The sequence below is a fragment of the Strongylocentrotus purpuratus genome, unplaced genomic scaffold, assembly GCF_000002235.5.
Source record: "Strongylocentrotus purpuratus isolate Spur 01 unplaced genomic scaffold, Spur_5.0 spur5_scaffold_18, whole genome shotgun sequence".
NCBI classification, from domain to species: domain Eukaryota; kingdom Metazoa; phylum Echinodermata; class Echinoidea; order Camarodonta; family Strongylocentrotidae; genus Strongylocentrotus; species Strongylocentrotus purpuratus.
This window is the reverse complement of record NW_022145603.1, coordinates 19,096,145-19,120,122: the sequence shown is the minus strand read 5'-3', so window position 1 is coordinate 19,120,122 and position 23,978 is coordinate 19,096,145. Positions and strand designations below refer to the sequence as shown.

The 23,978-nt window shown below is 36.4% G+C and overlaps 1 protein-coding gene across 1 annotated transcript in view; it reads right to left on the bottom strand.

Annotated features, from left to right (window-relative positions):
* Positions 1-1,497: 1,497 nt before the first annotated feature.
* LOC576396 (lamin-B1-like) overlaps positions 1,498-23,978 on the bottom strand; it is a 28,237-nt gene continuing 5,756 nt past the window's right edge. The window contains exons 3-10 of the mRNA XM_030988816.1: positions 23,666-23,758; positions 8,438-8,572; positions 7,800-7,904; positions 6,282-6,502; positions 4,858-5,050; positions 3,411-3,641; positions 2,347-2,400; positions 1,498-1,716 (exon numbers count right to left, since the gene is read on the bottom strand). Of these exons, the coding sequence (XP_030844676.1) occupies positions 1,678-1,716; positions 2,347-2,400; positions 3,411-3,641; positions 4,858-5,050; positions 6,282-6,502; positions 7,800-7,904; positions 8,438-8,572; positions 23,666-23,758 (1,071 nt within the window). The 3' untranslated portion in view covers positions 1,498-1,677. The remainder of the gene's footprint in view (positions 1,717-2,346; positions 2,401-3,410; positions 3,642-4,857; positions 5,051-6,281; positions 6,503-7,799; positions 7,905-8,437; positions 8,573-23,665; positions 23,759-23,978) is intronic.

The following is a 23,978-nucleotide window of genomic DNA, read 5'->3' as shown; positions in this document are numbered from 1 at the left end:
TTTCTGTGTACAGTGCTTGCTACTTTACCAAGTCTTGGCCAACTTCTTATCATGTTGATGATTCCAGAACCTTGCAGTACACACCAATACTTATATGCTACGTGATCAATTTTTCTTATCGATTCCACACCACTTTATCGTTAATCAATGTCCGTGTGACTGAAATGGAAATCTCATAACTAAACTAAAATTTAATGTCCACCTCATGACTATAAACACTATTAACACAAATAATAATACAACTAAAAGTGGGTTCTTGTACAGCGCTCTTGTCTGTCAGACTCGACACTCCTGGCCCTCCACAATTTGTTACCCTTGCTTTATACTGCTCTTACGGCGCTCCAGCATTACAAGGAATCCCCCGGGTCGAGCCCCTAGGTCGAGCCCCCGGGTCGAGCCCCCGGGTCGAGCCCAAAATACGAACCTACAATTTCTCTAGTCCAAAGCAACTAATCATTCTAAAAGTGTTAAACATTGAATGAACTGCTAGTAACAAGATATACAAAACACAATATCAAATTAATTTCAAAACGCGGTTATTAATGCCTCACTGCACTATTCATAGCTACTCTGCGCCCTCTAAATAGCAAACAATGCCTAATCAGTACGTGACCATTGGTCCCCCATGATCCCGTTTTTCTTATGTTAATTGAAAGCTGGTTTGATGAGATATTCACCTGTCAGTGACCTTTCACAATGGCTCTGGTTCGTCTCATTTTGTGACGCCCTCTAGCGTTCTACAAAATAGGATTTTCCAAAATGTATAAAAAAATCATGAACATTCATTTCAGGGTTATACAAAAGGGAGCATGAACCCTGAAATAGTTGACTCTTGCTCTTTCGTGTCCTATATATTCCATTCGAAAGTTCACCCACAGTATTTTAGTCAAAATACTATCCTTGAGTGCTATTGAATCGACTCGAGCATTCATGCTTATGATAGTAAACTTTTGGCCTCTATATTCATCTAGATTCTTTGATTTACCTTCATACTTTCAAGCTTTTCATGATATCTATGTACTCTTTTGTATTTCAGTTGACACATTTTTAAAATGTAAATCTATGATAGTATATACTTTTATTGTTGTTTGAATATTTTGTATTTGATTTTCCAATAAATGCATAATAATCATTACAAATTTAACAGGTCACAATCATTGAGAAAAAAACAATAAATTTCTCGCAATTATGGTAAAAAAAAAAACACGTTTAGCGTCCTGTTTTTTGAAAAATAGGAAGGAGGAGGCCCTTTTTTTTCCCTTTTTTTCTTTCAAAATGGCCGCTCGGTACATTTTTCCGGACAGTCGGGCTATTTTTCAAGATAGCCGCCGGTATTTAAAAAAAATAATTAAAAAAAAACAACAGAAATAGATCATTTTAGCAGTATGTTTTTCATGTTTTAATTCATTGAAGAATATCAAATTATTTAAAAAAATTATTTAAAAAAAAGAAAAAAAAAGGAGGCGGCCCCCAAAAAGGAAGCGGGCGGGGGACGCTAAACATGTATGTTTTTTTTTTTACTTAGCCTAAGATTTCACTGCGAGTACTCAAAATCGGCTAAAAACAAAACAAAGCAACAACAACCCTGGATCTGACAATGGTTAATCGATATATTTCAGTGAATGACTGACAAACTGATACTGATTAGAAACTTCCAGCCGTCACCGGGATACCTGATCACATTACCAAACATGGTCGGAACTCCCTGGCTTCCGTCTGTAGAAGAGAGAATGAAAACAAGAAGAGAGAGAGGGAGAGAGAGAGAGAGGGAGGGAGATAGAGAGAGAGAGAGAGAGAGAGAGAGAAGGAGGGAGGGAGAGAGAGAGAGAAAGAGAAAGAGGGAGAGAGAGAAAGATGGGGAAAGAAAAAGAGAGAGAGAAAGAGAATGAAAGATAGAGAAAGAGAGAGGGTGAAAGATAGAGAAAAGGAGAAAGAGAGAGAGAGAGAGAGAGAGAGAATGACTGAATACTTCATGTACATGTATATGTTTTTCTTTTTTAGGTTCCATAGATATTACATATTCAAACAATTCGTTCCTGTTTTCACGAAGCGACTGTAGTGAGGAAAATCCGCACGCAAATTGTATGCGATTTTCATTCACTACCGCCACTTCGTGAAAATAGGGACGAATTATTGGCTCAATGGTACTAAAAAGGCTAAAAATCTTTACTAAATTCACAGAAAATGGAGCTTCTTATGTTGGCTTTGAGATGTCAAATGCAAAATGAATTACCAACTACAGCAACAACTACCAGACTATTCTCTTTATTCTATTTTTTTATAAAAATAAAATACATGTAGCTGCTTCTCACAATTGAACAAAAAAAAAATCAGCTAATATCTTACCTCGATAAACTCGCCATGGACGTGCTCTCGTAGTTCAGTGCATTTAGCCATCACCTAATGATGGGAAAATAAATGAAGTGATTAAGCCATGCTTCATTGTGTAAGACCCCTTACAGTTTTCGACTTAAAGAGAATGTTGAGTTCTGGGAAAAGGTGCACACACAATTGTGAGCGTTATCATTGTTATTATGCAAGTGTGGACGAATATCAGATTGAAAATGTTCCCTGAAAAGAATGGCTCTTCAAATGCTTTCATATTCTAGTTATCGCATGTAACAACATAAAAATCGGGACGGATTGCTATGCCACATGTTCGTGTAGCCCCATATACATCTTTCTGTGTACAGTGCTTGTAAATTTATCAAGACTGGGCCAAATTCCTTATCATTTTGATGATTCTAGAACCTTGCAGTACACACCAATACTTATATGCTAGATGATCAACCTTTTCTGATCGACTCCACAACGTTTCTTTCACATTGCAATTGCATGACCAGAACTCAACTTTATCTTTAAAGATACACTTAAATGCTGGCCTCGCGATTACATTGGGTTAGGCACTGTTTATCTCAGCAAAATAATGGTACTGTTTCAAAGGTGCTATTTAACTAGATAAATGTTGAAAAACGAGTCACACCGAAAGGCTGCGCGGGAAGCAAGATTATTAGGCGGTACATTTGTAACATTATATTGTTTTTGTTCCTTCGACTGACTCCTCGCCTAAATACCAATTTATGAAACTGGGTCATGAAAATAATCATCATTTAAAATCAGCATTATGCATTCGTGACTTAAAAAAAGGACAATCGGGTATAATACGACTACGAACGACGCGACCGAAATATTCACGCGCGTGCAACATACTCGAAACCGAAGCGTGAGAAGAACTTCGGTCCGTTTCGCGAACGCTAGCGCGCGCTGACCGTTAATCAAGTCAATTCGTTTAGGCGCAGTTGTCCAAAATAAGTCGTAGATGGCGTTTACCAGTATTTGCAATGCTACACCCCCTTTAAGTCCGAATGTTAAAAAGTATCTGAGACCAAATCTTGGATCACATCACATACCTCTCCATCAGGGCGTACGAGGAGCGTCTCCGTGCTGTCCCCTTTCGTCCAGTTCTCCGTGTCCTTAGATACCACATCTGAGGGAGGGTTTTGAACCTTGTTCCCACTGCCCGAGGCCCAGATCGTGACCTCATGACCCGGGTTCATCGAGAACCTGTTGTTGAACGTGAAGGTCGCGACGAGCCCTCCGTCAACAATACGCTGGAGTTCCCATCCTCCAATGGATTGGTCCTGTTTGGGTGGTGGTGGTATTGGTGGTGGTGTCATGATGAAGATGATGATGATGATGATGATGATGATGATGATGATGATGATGATGATGATGATGATGGTGAGCATGAGGATGATGGAGATGAGGATGACGATTATTTGGGTGTTGGGGGTGATGAGGATGATGATGTTGATGATGGTGGTGATGTGGTGATGATTATAATGATGAGGAGGATGATGGTAGTAGTGGTGGTGGTGTTGATGATGATGATAGACATATTGATGTCGGTGTTTTGGTATGATGATGATAATATACGTTGATAATACGAATGATAATAGTGATGACGATCGTGAAAATTTCGATGATTGGGTAATAGTGGCGATAATGATGATGATGATGATGATGATGATAAGCCACGATGATCATGAGAATAAGGTGAGGAATACGATGATGGTGACGAAATATAGAATAAAAGAAACAAGAGGAGGAGAAGAAGAAAAATGCACATTAAAATTATTAGGTCCAACCATGTCAGGTATACGTCCAAGAACATCTTTTGCTTCTGAGGAATGCATGCAATCTGACTTCATTTTAACTGCTCCATTTAAATGCCCTAGCTTGTTTTACCCTTGTGTTATTCTTATTTAATCCTTGATTCATTATCCACAATTAAATGCAAATATATCAGACATCTACAGGTCGTTCTCAAAAACAACATAGTTCAAGTTTAGTTTCATGCACCCCGCCCACCCCCCCCCCCCCCCACTCCGTGATCGGAGGGATACCATGCGTGTTACCAAAATGTCCAGTAAAGGGGTACTTTTCACGCACCAAAGTCCGGCTCGTAGTACACAAACGTCCGTTTTACACACCGGACTTAGGGGGTGTTTTCAAAAGGAGGGAACAAGCATATGCGTACCCTAAATAACACTGAGTGGGGGGGGGGGGGGCATGCACTAATGAAAATATAACAACAATAAAACGTATAGAAATACAAGCTATAAAAACATGCACATAATAAATAGATAGATATAAAATGTAGGCCCTCATGTACATAAGCGGGGAAAGGGGGGGGGGGGTGAATTAAATATAGTGTGGAGGGGCAAGCAAAGGCTAAAATTCTGTCGAAGGCTATCTCCATGCTTAAGTTAAAATGTCATTTTATAACATTAGAAGGGAACAGAAGGAAAGAAAATCATGAAAATAATAATTATGAATACAATCACATATACTCACCGAGTCGGTATGGTTGTGCAGTTTGATAAAGTTGCCATCGTTGTCGGTCTCGACGATGGACACGAGTCCGCTGGTGGTCGATGATCTCGTAACCTGAACTTCATCATTGATACGACGTCGCTTGGGTTGTGGCTGCTCACGAGGAGGTGTGTCTTCTTGAAAGGAATCACTCAACATGGCTCTCTTTCTTAACCTGAAATAGGGTGTATAATCAAATGTTTAAAGGCATCGTTTAACACTGTTAAATCCGAGATGCTCGGCCCTACGTGCATCAATCATAAATATCTTAATAATCAGACAGGCGATCAGCTTGTAAAAGTCAGGGGGTTCCTAACTGACCTAAAGGTGTATACTTATCATTGCAGCATGGGCTAAATCCAGGATTTTGTTTCAGAATCTGAGACAAAGTTACCGGATCCATTTAACGCTAGGGAAATATGGGAACGACACTTTTAACAACAAATGACTCTCTAGACACAAGAGTATTTGAAGACTCGCTCAACACGGCTCTCTTTCTTAACCTGAAATAAGGGAAATGTTTAAAGCTTGGGGAGTATGGGAAAGGCACCTTCAACAACAAATGACTCTCTAGACACGGCAGTATTTGAAGGCATAAATAGTCAGTTTTTACTGAATTGCCTTAAAACATAATCTAACAACAATATCTCTTTCTTAACCGGAAATGAGTAGGTAAATATTAAGAATCGTTTAACGTTTGGGGAATATGGGAAAGGCACTTTTAACAACCAATGATTCTCTAGAGTCTAGACACGGGAGTATTTGAAGATTCCCTCAACTCGGCTCTCTTTCTTAATTTATAATGAGTAGGTAAATCAATTGTTTAACGCTTGGGCGACGTGGAAATTGATGCTCTCGACAGCGGAGTATGTAAGCCACTTCAGAAGTACTATCTGCGCATGGGCAGATAAAGGTATTTGTTACAAAACTGTAACACTTATCAAGACGAATGCTTGATATATGTTCATGAAAGTTATGTAATCATTATTCATGCATGCATCGCCGATATATCCTACAATAATCAGATGGAAGTATTCTTTTTAAGAGGACAAACAAAAAAGTATTTATAAAGCACCTCCATCACTTTGGCAGTTATTACATGTATTCTAAATTGCAAAAAAAGTTGGACGTTTCTATGTGTTAAAGCCATATTGTAGTAGAAACACTGCCGCATAATGCCATCTCAGGTCAGCTGCAGCAGTATGGGGCAGTAACTTCCCTATCATAGGCTTGGCTGTTGGTTAACCCATCTGTCTGTTTTCTTTAAATAAAATGTTTGCCCTTCACAAGTTTCGAAATTTTAACAGTGTAAATCCCTGCAACGCCCTTTAAAGGAGTCGTTGATGAATATACAACTAGAACTTTTGCAATAAAACCCCAAGGATTATTTTCCAACTAGTACACACCTCGCTTCCCCTCCTTCGAGCAAGGCGCGAAAGGTCGCGATCTCCTTGTCGAGACGGAGTTTGATCTGGAGCAGGTCGTTGTACTTCTGGACGCGCACGGCCACGGTTTCTTTAACCTCCTCGATCTCCAGATCGCGACGACTTAGAGCGTCGACATGGGCTTCCCGCTCCTTGCGCAGTTGAGCCTCGAGGTCCATGATACGAGCAACAAGCGTATCGTTCTGTTTATCCAAAAGAAAATAATAAAAATGATAATTACGATAATAATAATAATACAACCTGTCTATAGCGACCACTCAAGGGAAACACAAAAAGTGGTCTTTGTAGACAGGTGGTCCTTGTAGACAGGTTCCTTTAGTACATGTTTCAATGAGAAACCATTTTCAAGGGAAACAAAAAATGTGGTCTTTATAGACAGGTGGTCTTTGCAGGCAGGTGATCACTAAAGCAGGTTTGACCGTAATAGCTACATTTATATTGCACACGTATCCATCTCAAGGGATGCTCAAAGCGCCTACAGATTGGTATCATTACCCTACATGTAGCTATAGCCCAGCTGGCCTAAGGCGTAAGCGTTGAGGGAATAGATTCCTTCCAGGTACCCATTTACATCGCCTGGGTGGAGAGAGGCAAATATAGATTAATGTCTTGCCAAAGGACATAATATAGTGCCGCGGCCGGTGGGTCTCGAACTGCTAACCATGTGATCCACAGTCACATGACTTATCCACTCGACCACGAGACCTCTACTTGCGTCATAAATGTCATTAATATAAAAGAACAGTGATGAACCGAGATTTCTTCCCATCAAAGTAAAATAATCCATTTAAAAGTATTCTCATTAAAGCATTGTAATCAAATAATTATTTTTTAAAGTATTCAAAGTATTCTTATCACAGTAAAATAATGATTGCGAAATAAACGAAAGAAACTTGTGAAATTATGCCGACATTATTAGAGGTCCTCCCAAAACCAAAATATCGAGCCTTAGTTACACATTAAAAAAATATGATAATTAGGTTATTTAGTGTTTTAGATTGGACGAATTATTGATCCACTACTATATCATTACCGATTACATTACCGATCTGGCTTGTTCGTGTTTTAGTAATGTATAGGTCTACTGATTTCAAATTTGAACTTTAATAACTTTGTTCCTAATGTTAATCTGATTCTCTAATGTTTTTGCTTTCATTCCTTTCATTCGGAGCAACTTTTTTAAAGGTTGCATTAGTTTTTTCAATATTTTTCCAAGAATTAAAAATAAGAAGTCACCTCTCCCATGTCTTTAGAATACATGATTATAAACTGACGATCGCAAAGACTTTCGAAAAATCAATCGAGGCAATTTCAGTAGCCTTGTCATCACCTGTTGAAATAACGAACCTGATAATGACGGATAACGTAATCCAAAAATTATTTCTTTGGGACATGTACGATTGTGTATTGAAATTGCGACTGGGTTGATTTCTCGAAAGTTTTGCGATCGTGTTTGAAGTCGACCTTAAATTTTCTGACCTGATCTTTGACGTTGATATCTCCTTTGAGTTTCCTGAGTTCGGAGGCGAATTCACTTACACCGAATCCCTTGATGCGAGTCAACATCCTCGTTAGTTCGTTCTCCTGAAATAAAGAGATAAATATTTTATTGGATTTAAATGAATCCATCAGCATCTCAGGGTGTATTGATAAACAGGGTGCTGGCGTTGTTTCATTGAAAGGCATATGTAAATCAAAAGAAGAGGAAAACAAGTTGAAGAAGATGAGGAAGAAGAAGAAGAAGAAGAAGAAGAAGAAGAAGAAGAAGAAGAAGAAGGAGAAGAAGAGGAAGAAGAAGAAGGAGAAGAAGAGGAAAAAGGGAAGTTAGAAGTAGAAGAAGATGATGATAAAGTAGGAGAAGAAGAAGAAGAAGAAAGAAGAAGAAAAAAAGAAGAAGAGTAAGAAGAAGAAGAAGAAGGGAAAGAAGTTGAAGAAGATGAGGAAGAAGAAGAAGAAGAAGAAGAAGAAGAAGAAGAAGAAGAATAAGGAGAAGATGAAAAGAAGTTGAAGAAGAAGAACAAAACAAGAAGAGGAAGAAGGAGAACAAGGAAAAGAAGTTGAAGAAGAGGAAAGAGAAGAAGATGAAGAGGAAGGAGAAGGAAAATAATTCGACAGACCTCTGTTTCTTGGTCCATCTCTTGCTCTCGAACTTGCCGTAAGTCGTCGGAGAGGGAGACATTCAAGTTGTCAATGTATTTCTCCCATTCTGCCATCAGTGTCTCATCCCAAGCCCCCTGTGCCTTCTCGAGTTGCTGTTTAGGAAATAATAATAATAATCATAATGATAATAATAATTATAGTAATGATGATACTATTACTCCTCCTCCTCCTCTACTACTACTACTACTACTACTACTACTACTACTACTACTACTACTACTACTACTACTACTACTACTGCTGCTACTGCTGCTACTACTACTACTACTACTGCTACTTCTACTAATACTACTAGTACTACTACTTCTACTGACATTGATCATGATAATCATGATGATGATAATGATAATGATAATTATGATAATAATAAAAATAATAAAAACTAGACTTTAATTCGTCACTTTGACGAATTAGGTGATACGTATGCTAATGATTTACATAATGAAGAATGCATTTTCACGATGTCATATTGTTATATAAATTGCTTCTCCCATTATGATCTATCCATATGTCAAGTTTCTACTGTTTAGCTTTGATAATTATGGACGTATGGAAGATATATTGAGACAATTTGACCATTGACCCTAATTAACATAATGAGGCCTACACATACACATTACATATTCCGTGGTAAGAATGAAGTAAGCGGGGGAAAATGAAGGCAATGACAAACGAGTGAGAGAGAGAATATGGGCGGGTTCAAATTAAGTGTTCTTTTAATTATTAGACCGTGTACTGAGGATCTTTTTATGTGCCATGTTTTTTTGTTATTTGACGGCTTTTGACGCTTCATAGAAATGCCGTCTTTTGTCTCCAAATATTGTTTAAATAGCACTGTAGAGACGCTGAACACTAATGCAAAGTCGTAAGCCATGATAATGTCAATTTATATCTCGGTCTGTTAAATAACCCGAACAATAGAATCAACTAAGTGGAATCAACTGTTAAACGAATTTATCATGAGTTCTGAAATTTCAATTTGTTACTGCACGTCATAATAGTATTAAAGAGCCGCAAAGGCGAACGATTGTCGCTAAAATTCAGAAATTGTTGCTTAGATTGTTTAAATTACCAGGAGACATCAAGCTACATAGAACTATGATCGACACACATGAAATTGTTTCGAAAACAGTCTGAAAAATTGGACGTAGAATGAATAAGAGATAATGTGGTCATGTAAACAAGTGCATTATGTCCATGTTAATCCCCTAGTTCCAAAATCATGATTGTATTCTCTATTTATTTCTCCTATATAATTTATTTCAATTTAAAATAGAAATTCTAATGTTCCTTCTTTTGGCTTGATAATATTTCAGCAACGAATTGACAGTTTTGGTAGACATCTTGGATGTATCATAGCAATAAATTATTGGCACATGACGTATTGTGTATACGATAATAATGATAAGAAGAAGAAGCATACAAATAACTATAAGAATAATAACAATAACACTTAATTACTATAATAATGTTTATAATTACGATATTTACTATAATTATAAATATAACAATGATTATTATGATACTGCTGCTATTACTACTACTACAACTACTAAGAAGAAATAAATGAAGAAAAAGGGGTAGGAGAAGAATCATTTCAGCGATATTAGTGAGTATACTCCCAATGATTGAGGCATACACGTGTATACATATTACATATTCCGTGGTAAGAATGAAGTAAGCGAGGGAAAATGAAGGCAATGACAAACGAGAGCGACAGAGAGAGAGAGACAGACAGAATATGGGCCGGGTTCAAATTAAGTTTCCTTTAAATCAGACCCAGTACTGAGGATCTTTTTATGTGCCATGTTTTTTGTTATTTGACGGCTTTTGACGCCACATAGAAATGCCGTCTTTTGTCACCAAATATTGTTCAAATAGCATTGTAGAGACGATGAACAACTACTAACGCAAAAAACATTAGCCATGAGAATGTCAATTTCTATCTCGTTCTGCTAAATAACCCGAACAATAGATTTAACCAAGTGGAATGAACTGTTAAACGAATTTATCATGAGTTCTAAAATTTCCATTTGTTACTGCACGTCATAATAGTATTAACTCTTATCCTGCCACCGGGTTAATCCCTGCAGTGCCAAGCTCCAAATCCCCCAGTGCCAAGTTTATAACGAGATAATCGGATTAACGCGATGGTACTATCAATAGCGCGTGCAAAACATTAGGCAAAGTCCAATGGGCATGAACAATAACTGCTATTACATATGCGTGCAATCATGCAAGAAGCAGAGGAGCAATAGCTTGCTAGCGTGTACATGGCACCTTAACAATAGCGTGCATGGAGCCTTATGGCAGGCTATGAGTTAAAGTAGATATTCATTAATTTTAAAAACTAACTTTATTTTCATTATTGCAAAGTTGAAGCTTTGATTCGACAAGGTTATCAAAATTCAATGCGTGGACACATTCGAAGTAATGATTATTATAAATTACAAAACGCTTAAATACAGCCCCGGCATAGCACCTGAAGAGCTCTCCGAACGCTGCTGAGATGTGTGAGATCACAGTATGGACATGATTTGCACAAGCAGACGATGTCCCATGACATCTCACACTTTTTCAATGCCTGTGTTTTCATCTTCTCTTGAGTTCTTTCTCTTACTTCACTACCGTCAGGCTAAATGTATAATCTATTGCCTCACTCTAAACCCCGCGCATGGTTTAATTTGATGACAAATGCAGCGATACAAAAATAAAGGAATCTGTCGCTTGTAAGCAAAATAAGACGCCATTGTATATTCAGCTGCACACTACGCGGTATGTTTGGCGTTTCAAGAGGGAACAAATGCCGTCCTTAATATCATTCCGGGGGTTTTTCAATTTGAAAGTCTGGTTTCTTTGATTGTTAATTAACCCCTATCCTGTGTATTTACAAGCAAAAGATTTTAGTTATCAGAATCGGGTCATATCCCTTTTGAATGGTTTGACATGCCATTACATTTATACATTAAACTCATTATAATTTGACAAATAATAGCTTTGCGATTGTGTCATTGAAACATCGTTATTTTTCCGGCGAATCTCTCGTATATTCCAGCTGCTATGGAGGTGGTTGTATTTGTATTTTTATAAATCACCCGATATGTAGTTGACCTAAAACTTGTACGATGGCAATCTGTTAGCTTACCAGTTTCTAGTGATACATTAGTTGACATATTTGTGATTTTCTTTGAATTTCACCTTTAAAGAGCAGCTAAGGCGAACGATTGTCGCTGAAATTCAGAAATTGTTGCTTAGATTGCTTAAATTACCATGAGACATCAAGCTACATACACCCACAACAAAAAGTAAGTCAACCTTACTCAAATTGATGAGTCACTGGTTTGTCCGTACAGTGAAACACTTGAAGGATCGTGTGAGTCACTATGACTCGATACAAATGAGTCTTAGATAAATAAGACTCATTTGTATCGAGTCATAGTGACTCACACGATCCTTCAAGTGTTTCACTGTACGGACAAACCAGTGACTCATCAATTTGAGTAAGGGTGACTCACTTTTTGTTGTGGGTGCATCATGACATAGACCCCCCTACTCCCTAGGCCTATCACACACATACCATACCATGCCAGAGTCACTGTCCACATTTGCAATGGAAAATATATCCTAAAATATCACATTTTAGCGATGTAATCGGTGGTCCCGCTACCCGAATCTGAAAAATCTACTTTGTACGCACTAAATTAAGCCTTAACTTGAGATTTATTTGTCACCCATACTGTCACGAAACAATCTTGAATTGATTCGTTTTACATCAAATAACAAGGATCTAGGAGTTTCGTTGTATAAAACAATGATGCAAGATCATGCATGTTTTCATTCGACACGGCTTCGTGCGATACAGTAGAATCTATACTCTATGAACATGACTGACAATGAGAGCGGACAAAATATACAGTTCCTCAGGTAGACAAAGGAACATCCCTTCACAGCTATTATGTAAAAAGGTGAATATGCATGTGACACCTGTTCTACACATTTTTACATAATAGCAGTGAAGGGATGTTCCTTTGTCTACCTGAGGAACTGTATATTTTGTCCGCTCTCATTGTCAGTCATGTTCATAGTGATAGTTAAGTTACACACAGCCTCATCAACTCGAGTGCGGATATCGTAAAATGAACGCATGCATCATTTGTATAATAAGCCCACGAATCCAGTCATAAAAAGCATCGTTTAAAACCATATGAATAATTATGCGTACCAATTTTTCACTAGCTGCAGTCAAAACTCTTCTGAATCCAAGATATAAGATTGCGACGTCGCGTCGTCGATCGGGAATTCAAATATGGCTCGAGAATGCGCATTTTGGATGACGTAACGAAAGCATGCGCGCGAATGCATACAGCCTCACTTTCAAGTTGACTCACTTTTTTCTTCTAAAATGCTCTTATGTCGATCTTGACTCATTTTTTACGACCATGTGAGTCAGTCGAAGCATTTTGCAAATGCGTCAGCTCATGATTGACACACTGGTGAAATATAAATGAGTCAATAGAGACTCATTGGTTGTTACTAATGAGTCAATTTACACCTGACTCACGAAAATTATGCTTAAATGTGTCAAATGACTCACTTTTTGTTGTGGGTGTAGAACTATGATCGACAAACATGATATTGTTTTGAAAACAGTCTGAAAAATTGGAGGTAGAATGAATAAGAGATAATGTGGTCATGTAAACAAGTGCATTATGTCCATGTTAATCCCCTAGTTCCAAAATCATGATTGTATTCTCTATTTATTTCTCCTATATAATTTATTTCAATTTAAAGTAGAAATTCTAATGTTTCTTCTTTTGGCTTGATTATTTCAGCAACGAATTGACAGTTTTGGTAGACATCTTGGATGTATCATAGCAATAAATTATTGGCACATGACGTATTGTCTGTACGATAATTATGATCAGAAGAAAAAGCATACAAATAACTATAAGAATAACAACAATAACACACACTTACTATAATAATGATTATAATTACGATATTTACTATAATTATAAATATAACAATGATTATTATGATACTGCTGCTATTACTACTCCAACTACTACAACTAGGAAGTAGAAGATGAAGAAGAACGGGGAGGAGAATCGTTTCAGCGAAATTAGTGGTTATATTCTCTATATATTATGATTGAGGCATACACTCAAATTTAAATCATAATCAAACAGGCATCTGAAGTTTTTAGATGCTTACTATTTGCTTCATGTTGTTGAGAATCGCCCCCGGCTGGATCGCACCCTGCTTCCCTGAATCAACAAACAAACTTTGAGAAAAGATTTTTGTCTCCCTTTAATTCAAAGTCGTTTCACAAACTTTTTACCATCGAATAATACCCGCATTAATTCAGCTAAAGTTGACACGAGGTTATTTTCGGCTAATTGTTTATCGTGTATTTTGTAAAAAGATACAAACCCTCGTGTAATTTAAATAACGTTGGAAATTTGGAATTGAATTGGGGCCTTGAGCAAAGAATACACGTTAAGATGACCAAAAGTGCGAGGTAGTTTGCACTGCCCATGGGATCATAAAATATGTAATCCAAATCGTTTGCCTGTAGGTCTGGAGTATCAAAGGTCGATAAATTTAAGATCAGACTTGCGAAGGGTCATTTTATCCAATTTTGATCTGACAAATTTGAAGCATAAATAAAGAATCAAAAGCAGTTAGAGAAAAGACATCTCCAAGTCTCCAGCGGTAAGACAATTGTTGACGAGCACAAGTGAAGACCAATCTAAGACGCGTTTATAGTGACGGCAGACTTCTGTGGGACGTTTAAAATTTTACTGCGATCATTTGAGTTCGATCGTCATCATAAGTGCGTGTAAAAACTGAAGTTTGATTTCGACTCGTCGTCTTTGACCACAAATTTCGTCATGATCCCGTCATCAAAATGGAAAATAAATGTCACAAGTAGTTTAAAAAATAACCTCAGCAACAACACAATAATTTTTTTTTTTGGAGAAATTCGAATAAAGATGAACGATATATGGTCCAACGTGCATTGTCATTATTTACTTAATGAATTAAAATCTATTAAAATTAAAAGTTTTGACTTGAACGAGCAATATGATGATATCGGAAAATCCGATAAGCCAAAACGATGTATGAAATAATATATACAACTCATACTTAATCCAGTTATTAAAAGAAATTGGATTATCCGGGCACTTATAGAAGTTATGATCAATTAAACATAGGCATGTTTTTGTTTTAAAAAATTGCAAATGTGTGCGCGCGCGTTATCTTTGACGCCCGCTTATTCCATCATGTGTCAAAATTGACTGAAATTTACAGGTATTGTTGAGGAAAGTATCAGGAATCCAAAAAATGCAAAAAAGGGAATTTCTCCGTTCCACGTACGCTATGCGTGCAAATACGCGCGCACCGACCCGCATGCGCGGAAATGTTTGAAACGCTTAAAATTGTCTGAAACGTATAGAAAATTACTTGGTTTGGGGTTTTAAGCACTTTAAATTCTTATTTCTTTTTGACGCGCGCGTACGCGCACGTCTGAAATGGAAGGCGCATGTGCGTGGGCTAAAATTCTGACGCATGACCTAAGCATGATTTTATGTCAAATTTGAATTGAAATTGATATTGCATGGCTGAGGTACGACCATTAATGACATTTCACATACTGACGTCATGATGACATCACGATGACCTGGCGTCGCTGTAAAGTCAGGCAGTTCTAAGTTGGACTAAGATCTATCTTCAGGCCAAGTTTCATGACAATGGCTTGTTCCATTATTAAGATATCCTGCGAACAAGTTTATGGAAGAATAATAATAAATTCTTCCATACAAAAACAAAATAAATACTAGACTTTAATTCGTCACTTAGACGAATTAGGTGATACGTATGATAGTGGTTTACATAGCGAATAATGCATTACACGATATATTATTTTGTAAAATGCTTCTCCCATTTATATACTTCTCCCATTATGATCTATTCATATGTCAAGATTAAATTGTGTCTCCTTGATCATCATGGATCTAGGGAAGATAGATTGAAACAATATATGACCTTTGACCCTGTGCAGTAACCAGTTACACATTTGACTCTAATTTACATCATGAAGAACACCTTTTGACGATTTTTATCTTATTCAAAGAAATGAAAATGTAATTGATAAATGATTATCATCATTATGATAATGATGATCATGATGATCATGATCATGATCATAAGCGCGATCATGACATCTTATTGAAAAAATGAGGGTTGATTTAGATAGCATATAGTCTCAGCTACAACATACTCAAAAATCAACAAAATCCAAGCCGAAATAACGGCGATATTGCTCGCAAAAGACAGGAATGTAGAATCCAGATTTGAAAAAAAAAGTCATCTCCCATAGGGATTACACGCAAAAAGTAATGGATTAAGTGAAAATAGGGTAATAATAAAGTAAAAAGGGTTATTTATGACATTATTTGCGAATCTACGTGTTTAAATAATCAAAGGAGATGGTACAGTGAAGGTCAAAAGGAAAAAAAAAGTGGAAAAAAAAGTGTTGGAGACACCCGGAATCGAACCAGGGATCTCGAGGTTGGAAGTCAAGTGCGTTACCGATATATCAAAACATCTCCCATAGCGATTAATTACACGTAAACGGGAAATGGAATTCAGAAATCCTACTTTGCAAGTGAAATATGAGCATAATCCCGGCATCTGATCGAAATATAAAAGGCACACGTGTGATAGCTTATTGTCTCAGCTACAACATATTCGAAGCTCAGCGAAAACAAAGATAAAATATGGGAGATTTCGCTCGCAAAAGACAGGAGTGTAGAATCCAGTTTTGAGAAAAAGTCATGTCCCATAGAGAATACACGCAAAATGTGAAAAATTGACATGCCTCCTTTAATCGCAAAAGTACGCCTTGATGCCTTAGTCAAAATGAAAAATTGTGGCAACTATACTTGTAGCAAATTGTCTCAGCTAGAACATATCAAAATTTAAAAGAAAATTGATCAATATTTACAGAGATACAATTAATTTTCCAAAAATATGCTGACGTCATAATATGCAAATTGAAATTTTGAGTTTGGAGGCCATTATGATGACATCATGAGTTAATTGAGGGTCAAATGAGACATGAAATCATATCTCCAACTCATAATCTATCTAAATATGAAAACATATTGGGAGTTCCCATCCATTCTGAACAGTTACAATGAATTTTGTATAGGCATGTTTTTGCCAATGTATGGTGGATAAAGATAACGCAGATCTGCGCGTGCTGTCAACTTTGACGGACGCTCATTGCGTTATTAAAAGGTGAACAAGTTATCAAAATGCTTGGAAAAATGTATCAAATATAATGACAGAAAAAATTCGGCGATTCTATATTGCAAAATGCCAGTACGCGCGAAAATGCGCGCGCATGCGCGTGTGCGTAATTTTTTTTATCAAATGCTCCATATGGCCTGAAACGGATGTAAAAAAAAATTGGGATGATTTGGAGCATTTTAATTTTTTTCGCGCGCGTAAACGCGCGGACATAAGCGTACGCGCATTTTTGCGCGCATTTATTGACTTGAAATTGACCGGACGGATATTGAGTTTAATCATGATAAATATGAATGAAAAATGGCTTTCCTTTATGAAGATATGATCATAAGTTGATTTTCACAAAATGGCGCCTGGATGACGTCACGATGACCTTGACTGTCTGAAAAGTCACACAGTTCTAAGTTAGACTAAGATCTATCATCATTGAAAGTTTCATGATAATGGCTTTATTCAGTCTTGAGATATCCTGCGAACAAATTCGAGGAAGAATAATAAAAATAAACTAGAAATTTAATTCGTCATGGGGACGAATTAGGTGGTCTGTCTTTAATTCCTATGTTCATGCTCATCTTTAATTCAATATTTACTATATTGAATACGGGAGAAGTTATATAGACATGTAAAGAATGATGATCATGATGATGATCTTGATAGTAATGGTGATGACGATGATGATCATGGTGATGTTGATGATCATCAACAGACCATGATGACATCTGATTAAAAAAATGAGGGGACGTTGAAATAGCGTATAGTCTCAGCTACAACATACTCAAAAATCAACAAAAATCAAGCCGAAATAATGGCGATATTGCTATCAAAAGACAAGAATGTAGAATCCAGATTTGAGAAAAAGTCATCTCCCATAAGGATTACATGCAAAAGTAATGGATCAAGTGATAATAGGGTAATAATAAAGTAAATATGGTTGTCTATTACATTATTTTGCGATTGAACGTGTTTTAATATTTAAAGGAGATGGTACAGTAAAAGGTCAAAAAGAAAAAAAAGTGAAAAAAAAATTTGTTGGAGACCCCCGGACTCGAACCAGGGACCTCGAGGTCGGAAGTCAAGTGCGTTACCGATATACCAAAACATTTCACATAGAGATTACACGTAAACGGAAAATGGAATTATCAAATCCCACTTTGCAAGTGAGATATGAGCATGATCCCGGCATCTGATCGAAAAATAAAGGGCACATTTGTGATAGCTTATTGTCTCAGCTACAACATACTCGAAGCTCAGCGAAAACAAAGCCAAAACGACGGAGATATTGCTCGCGAAAGACAGGATGTAGAATCCAGTTTTGAGAAAAAGTCATGTCCCATAGAGAATACACGCAAAATGTGAAAAATTGACATGCCACCTTTAATCACAAAAATACGCCATGATACCTTTGTCAAAATGAAAAATTGGGGTAACTACATTTGTTGAGAATTGTCTCAGCTAGATCATATCAAAATTTGGAAGAAAATCGATCAATATTTACACAGATACAATCAATTTTCCAGAAATATGCTGACGTCATAATATGCAAATTGAAATTTTGAGTTGGGAGGCCATTAGGATGACGTCATGAATTAATTGAGGGTCAAATGAGACATGAAATCATATCTCCAACTCATGTTTTTTCTAACCATGATATAAAAGTTGGGGTCATTGGACTATCTGAAGAGCTATTTTGATTTTTTAAATGGCATGTTTTTGATCAAATTTGCATTATATTGCCCATAGCAGCACGCGCGGATTTTGAACTTTGACGCGCGCTCACGGCGTTATGAAAGGTAAAGGGTGACTGAAATTAATGTAAATTGTCATTTACGGTAAGAGGAATCTAAATCATGTAAACATTTTGAATTTGACCTTTTTCCGCGCGCTGTGAGCGCGCGCAACGCGCGCGGGGACACGTACGGACGGAAAATTTTGAAATGCTTAAAATGACCTGATTCGTACTCTCGTTTAATAGTTAGGTTATTTTGAGCATTTTAAAATTTTGACGCACGCGTACGCGCGCGTCATGACCTTTAGGTGACCTTTGATGACATGACCTGTTGACCCTTGACTTGAAGTATATGTGATATGAATATGAATGACCTTTGCTTATGCATCATAAAGATATGATGGATAACGTGATTTCACAAAATGGCGTCTGGATGACGTCACGATAACCTAATGACCTTGAAAATGTTCCTGTCACGTCTCATGACAATGACCTATGACTGTGCCAAAATTAAAAGAAATTGATTAAATTGATCTTCAGTTATCCTCTGAACAAAAAAGGGGGAGAAATAAAAATAAAGAATAAATAAATAATAATAAAGAAGAAAGAAAATTCTGACGAAAACAATAGGTGATCTGTTTTCAACAGACCACCTAATAATAATAATAATAATAACTAGACTTTAATTCGTCACTGAGACAAATTAGGTGATACGTATGATAATGGTTTACATAACGAATAATGCATTACACGATATATTATTCTGTAAAATGCTTCTCCCATTTATATGCTTCTCCCATTATGATCTATTCATATGTCAAGATTAAATTGTGTCTCCTTGATCATCATGGATCTAGGGAAGATAGATTGAAACAATATATGACCTTTGACCCTGTGCAGTAACCAGTTACACATTTGACTCTAATTTACATCATGAAGAACACCTTTTGACGATTTTATCTTATTCAAAGAAATGAAAATGTAATTGATAAATGATTTTCATCATTATGATAATGATCATGATCATGAGCGCGATCATGACATCTTATTGAAAAAATGAGGGTTGATTTAGATAGCATATAGTCTCAGCTACAACATACTAAAAAATCAACAAAATCCAAGCCGAAATAACGGCGATATTGCTCGCAAAAGACAGGAATGTAGACTCCAGATTTTAGAAAAAGTCATCTCCCATAGGGATTACACGCAAAAAGTAATGGATTAAGTGAAAATAGGGTAATAATAAAGTAAAAAGGGTTATTTATGACATTATTTGCGAATCTACGTGTTTAAATAATCATAGGAGATGGTACAGTGAAGGTCAAAAGGAAAAAAAAGTGAGAAAAAAAAGTGTTGGAGACACCCGGACTCGAACCAGGGATCTCGAGGTTGGAAGTCAAGTGCGTTACCGATATACCAAAACATCTCCCATAGCGATTACACGTAAACGGGAAATGGAATTCAGAAATCCTACTTTGCAAGTGAAATATGAGCTTGATCCCGGCATCTAATCGAAAAATAAAAGGCACACTTTTGATAGCTCATTGTCTCAGCTACAACATATCCAAAGCTCAGCGAAAACAAAGCTAAAACAACGAAGATTTTGCTCGCGAAAGACAGGAGTGTAGAATCCAGTTTTGAGAAAAAGTCATGTCCCATAGAGAATACACGCAAAATGTGAAAAATTGACATGCCTCCTTTAATCGCAAAAATACACCTTGATACTTGTGTCAAAAATAAAAATTGTGAATACTACATTTGTAGAAAATTGTTTCAGCTAGAACATATCAAAATTTGAAAGAAAATTGATCAATATTTACAGAGATACAATCAATTTCCCAAAAATATGCTGACGTCATAATATGCAAATTGAAATTTTGAGTTTGGAGGCCATTATGATGACGTCATGAGTTAATTGAGGATAAAATGAGACATGAAATCATATCTCCGACTCATAATCTATCCAAATATGAAAGAATATTAGGAGTTTCTATCTATTCTAAAGAGTTACAATGAATTTTATATAGGCATGTTTTTGCCCATGTATTGTGGATAAAGATAACGCAAATCCGCGCGCGCTGTCAACTTTGACGGACGCTCATTGCGTTATTAAAAGGTGAACAAATTATCAAAATGCTTGGAAAAATGTACCGAATATGATGACAGAAAAAAATCGGCGATTCTATGTTGCAAAATGCCAGTACGCGCGAAAACGCGCGCGCATGCGCGTGCGCGTAATTTTTTTATCAAATGCTCCATATGGCCTGAAACGTATGCAAAACAAATTTGGGATGACTTGGAGCATTTTAAATTTTTGCGCGCGCGTAAACGCGCGGACGAACGCGCACGCGCGCATTTGCGCACTTTTATTGACCTCAACTTGACTGGACGGATATTTATCTTAATCGTGATAATTATGAATGAGAAATACTTTTCCGTTATTAAGATATGATCATTAGTTGATTTTCACAAAATGGCGCCTGGATGACGTCACGATAATTTTGAGTCTTTGAAAAGTCACGCAGTTCTAAGTTAGACTAAGATCTATCATCATGGCAAGTTTCATGATAATGGCTTTATTCAGTCTTGAGATATCCTGCGAACAAATTCGAGGAAGAATAATAATAAATAAATAAATAAATAAATAAATAATAAAAATCTTGACGAAATCAAAAGGTGATACGTCTACGTACGTATCACCTAATAAAGAAAAATCTTGACGAAATCAAAAGGTGATACGTTGACTTCGTTACGTATCACCTAATAACAGTAATGATGATACTACTACTCCTACTCCCACTATACTACTACTGTACTACTACTACTACTACTACTACTATTACTACTACTACTACTACTACTACTACTACTACTACTACTACTATTATTACTACTACTACTACTACTCCCACTACTACTACTACTACTACTACTACTACTACTACTACTGCTACTTCTACTGATAATGATATTGATGATGATAATAATAATAATAATAACATCAATGCTAATAATAATAATATTAAAACTAGACTTTAATTCGTCACTTAGACGATTTAGGTGATACGTATGATAATGGTTTACATAACGAATAATGCATTACACGATATATTATTTTGCTTCTCCCATTCATATGCTTCTCCCATTATGATCTATTCATATGTCAAGATTAAATTGTGTCTCCTTGATCATCATGGATCTAGGGAAGATAGATTAAAACAATATATGACCTTTGACCCTGTGCAGTAACCAGTTACACATTTGACTCTAATTTACATCATGAAGAACACCTTTTGACGATTTTATCTTATTCAAAGAAATGAAATTGTAATTGATAAATGATTAGCATCATTATGATAATGATGATCGTGATGATCATGATCATGAGCGCGATCATGACATCTTATTGAAAAAATGAGGGTTGATTTAGATAGCATATAATCTCAGCTACAACATACTCAAAAATCAACAAAATCCAAGCCGAAATAACGGCGATATTGCTCGCAAAAGACAGGAATGTAGACTCCAGATTTGAGAAAAAGTCATTTCCATAGGGATTACACGCAAAAAGTAATGGATTAAGTGAAAATAGGGTAATAATAAAGTAAAAAGGGTTATTTATGACATTATTTGCGAATCTACGTGTTTAAATAATCAAAGGAGATGGTACAGTGTAGGTCAAAAGGAAAAAAAAGTGAAAAAAAAGTGTTGGAGACACCCGGACTCGAACCAGGGATCTCGAGGTTGGAAGTCAAGTGCGTTACCGATATACCAAAACATCTCCCATAGCGATTACACGTAAACAGGAAATGGAATTCAGAAATCCTACTTTGCAAGTGAAATATGAGCATGATCCCGGCATCTAATCGAAAAATAAAGGGCACACTTGTGATAGCTCATTGTCTCAGCTACAACATATCCGAAGCTCAGCGAAAACGAAGCTAAAACAACGGAGATTTTGCTCGCGAAAGACATGAGTGTAGAATCCAGTTTTGAGAAAAAGTCATGTCCCATAGAGAATACACGCAAAATGCGAAAAATTGACATGCCTCCTTTAATCGCAAAAATACACCATGATAATTTTGTCAAAAATAAAAATTGTGAACATTACATTTGTAGAAAATTGTCTCAGCTAGAACATATCAAAATTAAATAGAAAATTGATCCATATTTACAGAGATACAATCAATTTTCCAAAAATATGCTGACGTCATAATATGCAAATTAAAATTTTGAGTTTGGAGGCCATTATGATGACGTCATGAGTTAATTGAGGATCAAATGAGACATGAAATCATATCTCCGACTCATAATCTATCCAAATATGACAAAATATTAGGAGTTTCTATCTCTTCTAAAGAGTTACAATGAATTTTATATAGGCATGTTTTTGCCCATGTATTGTGGATAAAGATAACGCAAATCCGCGCGTGCTGTCAACTTTGACGGACGCTCATTGCGTTAATAAAAGGTGAACAAATTATCAAAATGCTTGGAAAAATGTACAGAATATGATGACAGGAAAAAATCGGCGATTCTATGTTGCAAAATGCCAGTACGCGCGAAAACGCGCGCGCATGCGCGTGTGCGTAATTTTTTTATCAAATGCTCCATATGGCCTAAAACGTATGCAAAAAAAATTTGGGATGATTTAGAGCATTTTTAATTTTTGCGCGCGCGTAAACGCACGGACGAGCGCGCACGCGCGCATTTACGCACGTTTATTGACCTCAACTTGACCGGACGGATATTGATCTTAATCATGATAAATATGAATGAAAAATTATTATTCGTTATAAAGATATGATCATTAGTTGATTTTCACAAAATGGCGCCTGGATGACGTCACGATGACTTTGAGTCTTTGAAAAGTCACGCAGTTCTAAGTTAGACTAAGATCTATCATCATTGAAAGATTCATAACAATGGCTTCATTCAGTCTTGAGATATCCTGCGAACAAATTCGAGGAAGAATAATAATAAATAAATAAATAAATAAATAAATAATAAAAATCTTGACGAAATCAAAAGGTGATACGTCTACGTACGTATCACCTAAAAATAAAAATAATAATGATACTTCTACTCCTACTGCTACTACTACAATTAACCCCGGATAAATTCATCTGGTGAATTTTACCTTCTTATAGTATTCCTCCTGCAATTCAAGATCCTTTTGGAGATCCCGGATTTTCTTTTCTAGCTGTTCGCGGATGATCGCCCCATTCTCGATCTAAAAAGAGAATATACAAAACAATACATTTTGATCAACATATTAAAATGGAAAAAAAAAAAAAAATTCGATGAAAAGTATGAAGGATTTGTAATCATATAGTGATGCTTATTATCAAAATCTGAGCATCAGTCTATCAAAATACCTAAATGAGAAGTTTTCGAATGTGAAAGAAGAGATATGCAAATAATCAGCATAAATTGAATGCAAGAACCTTTAA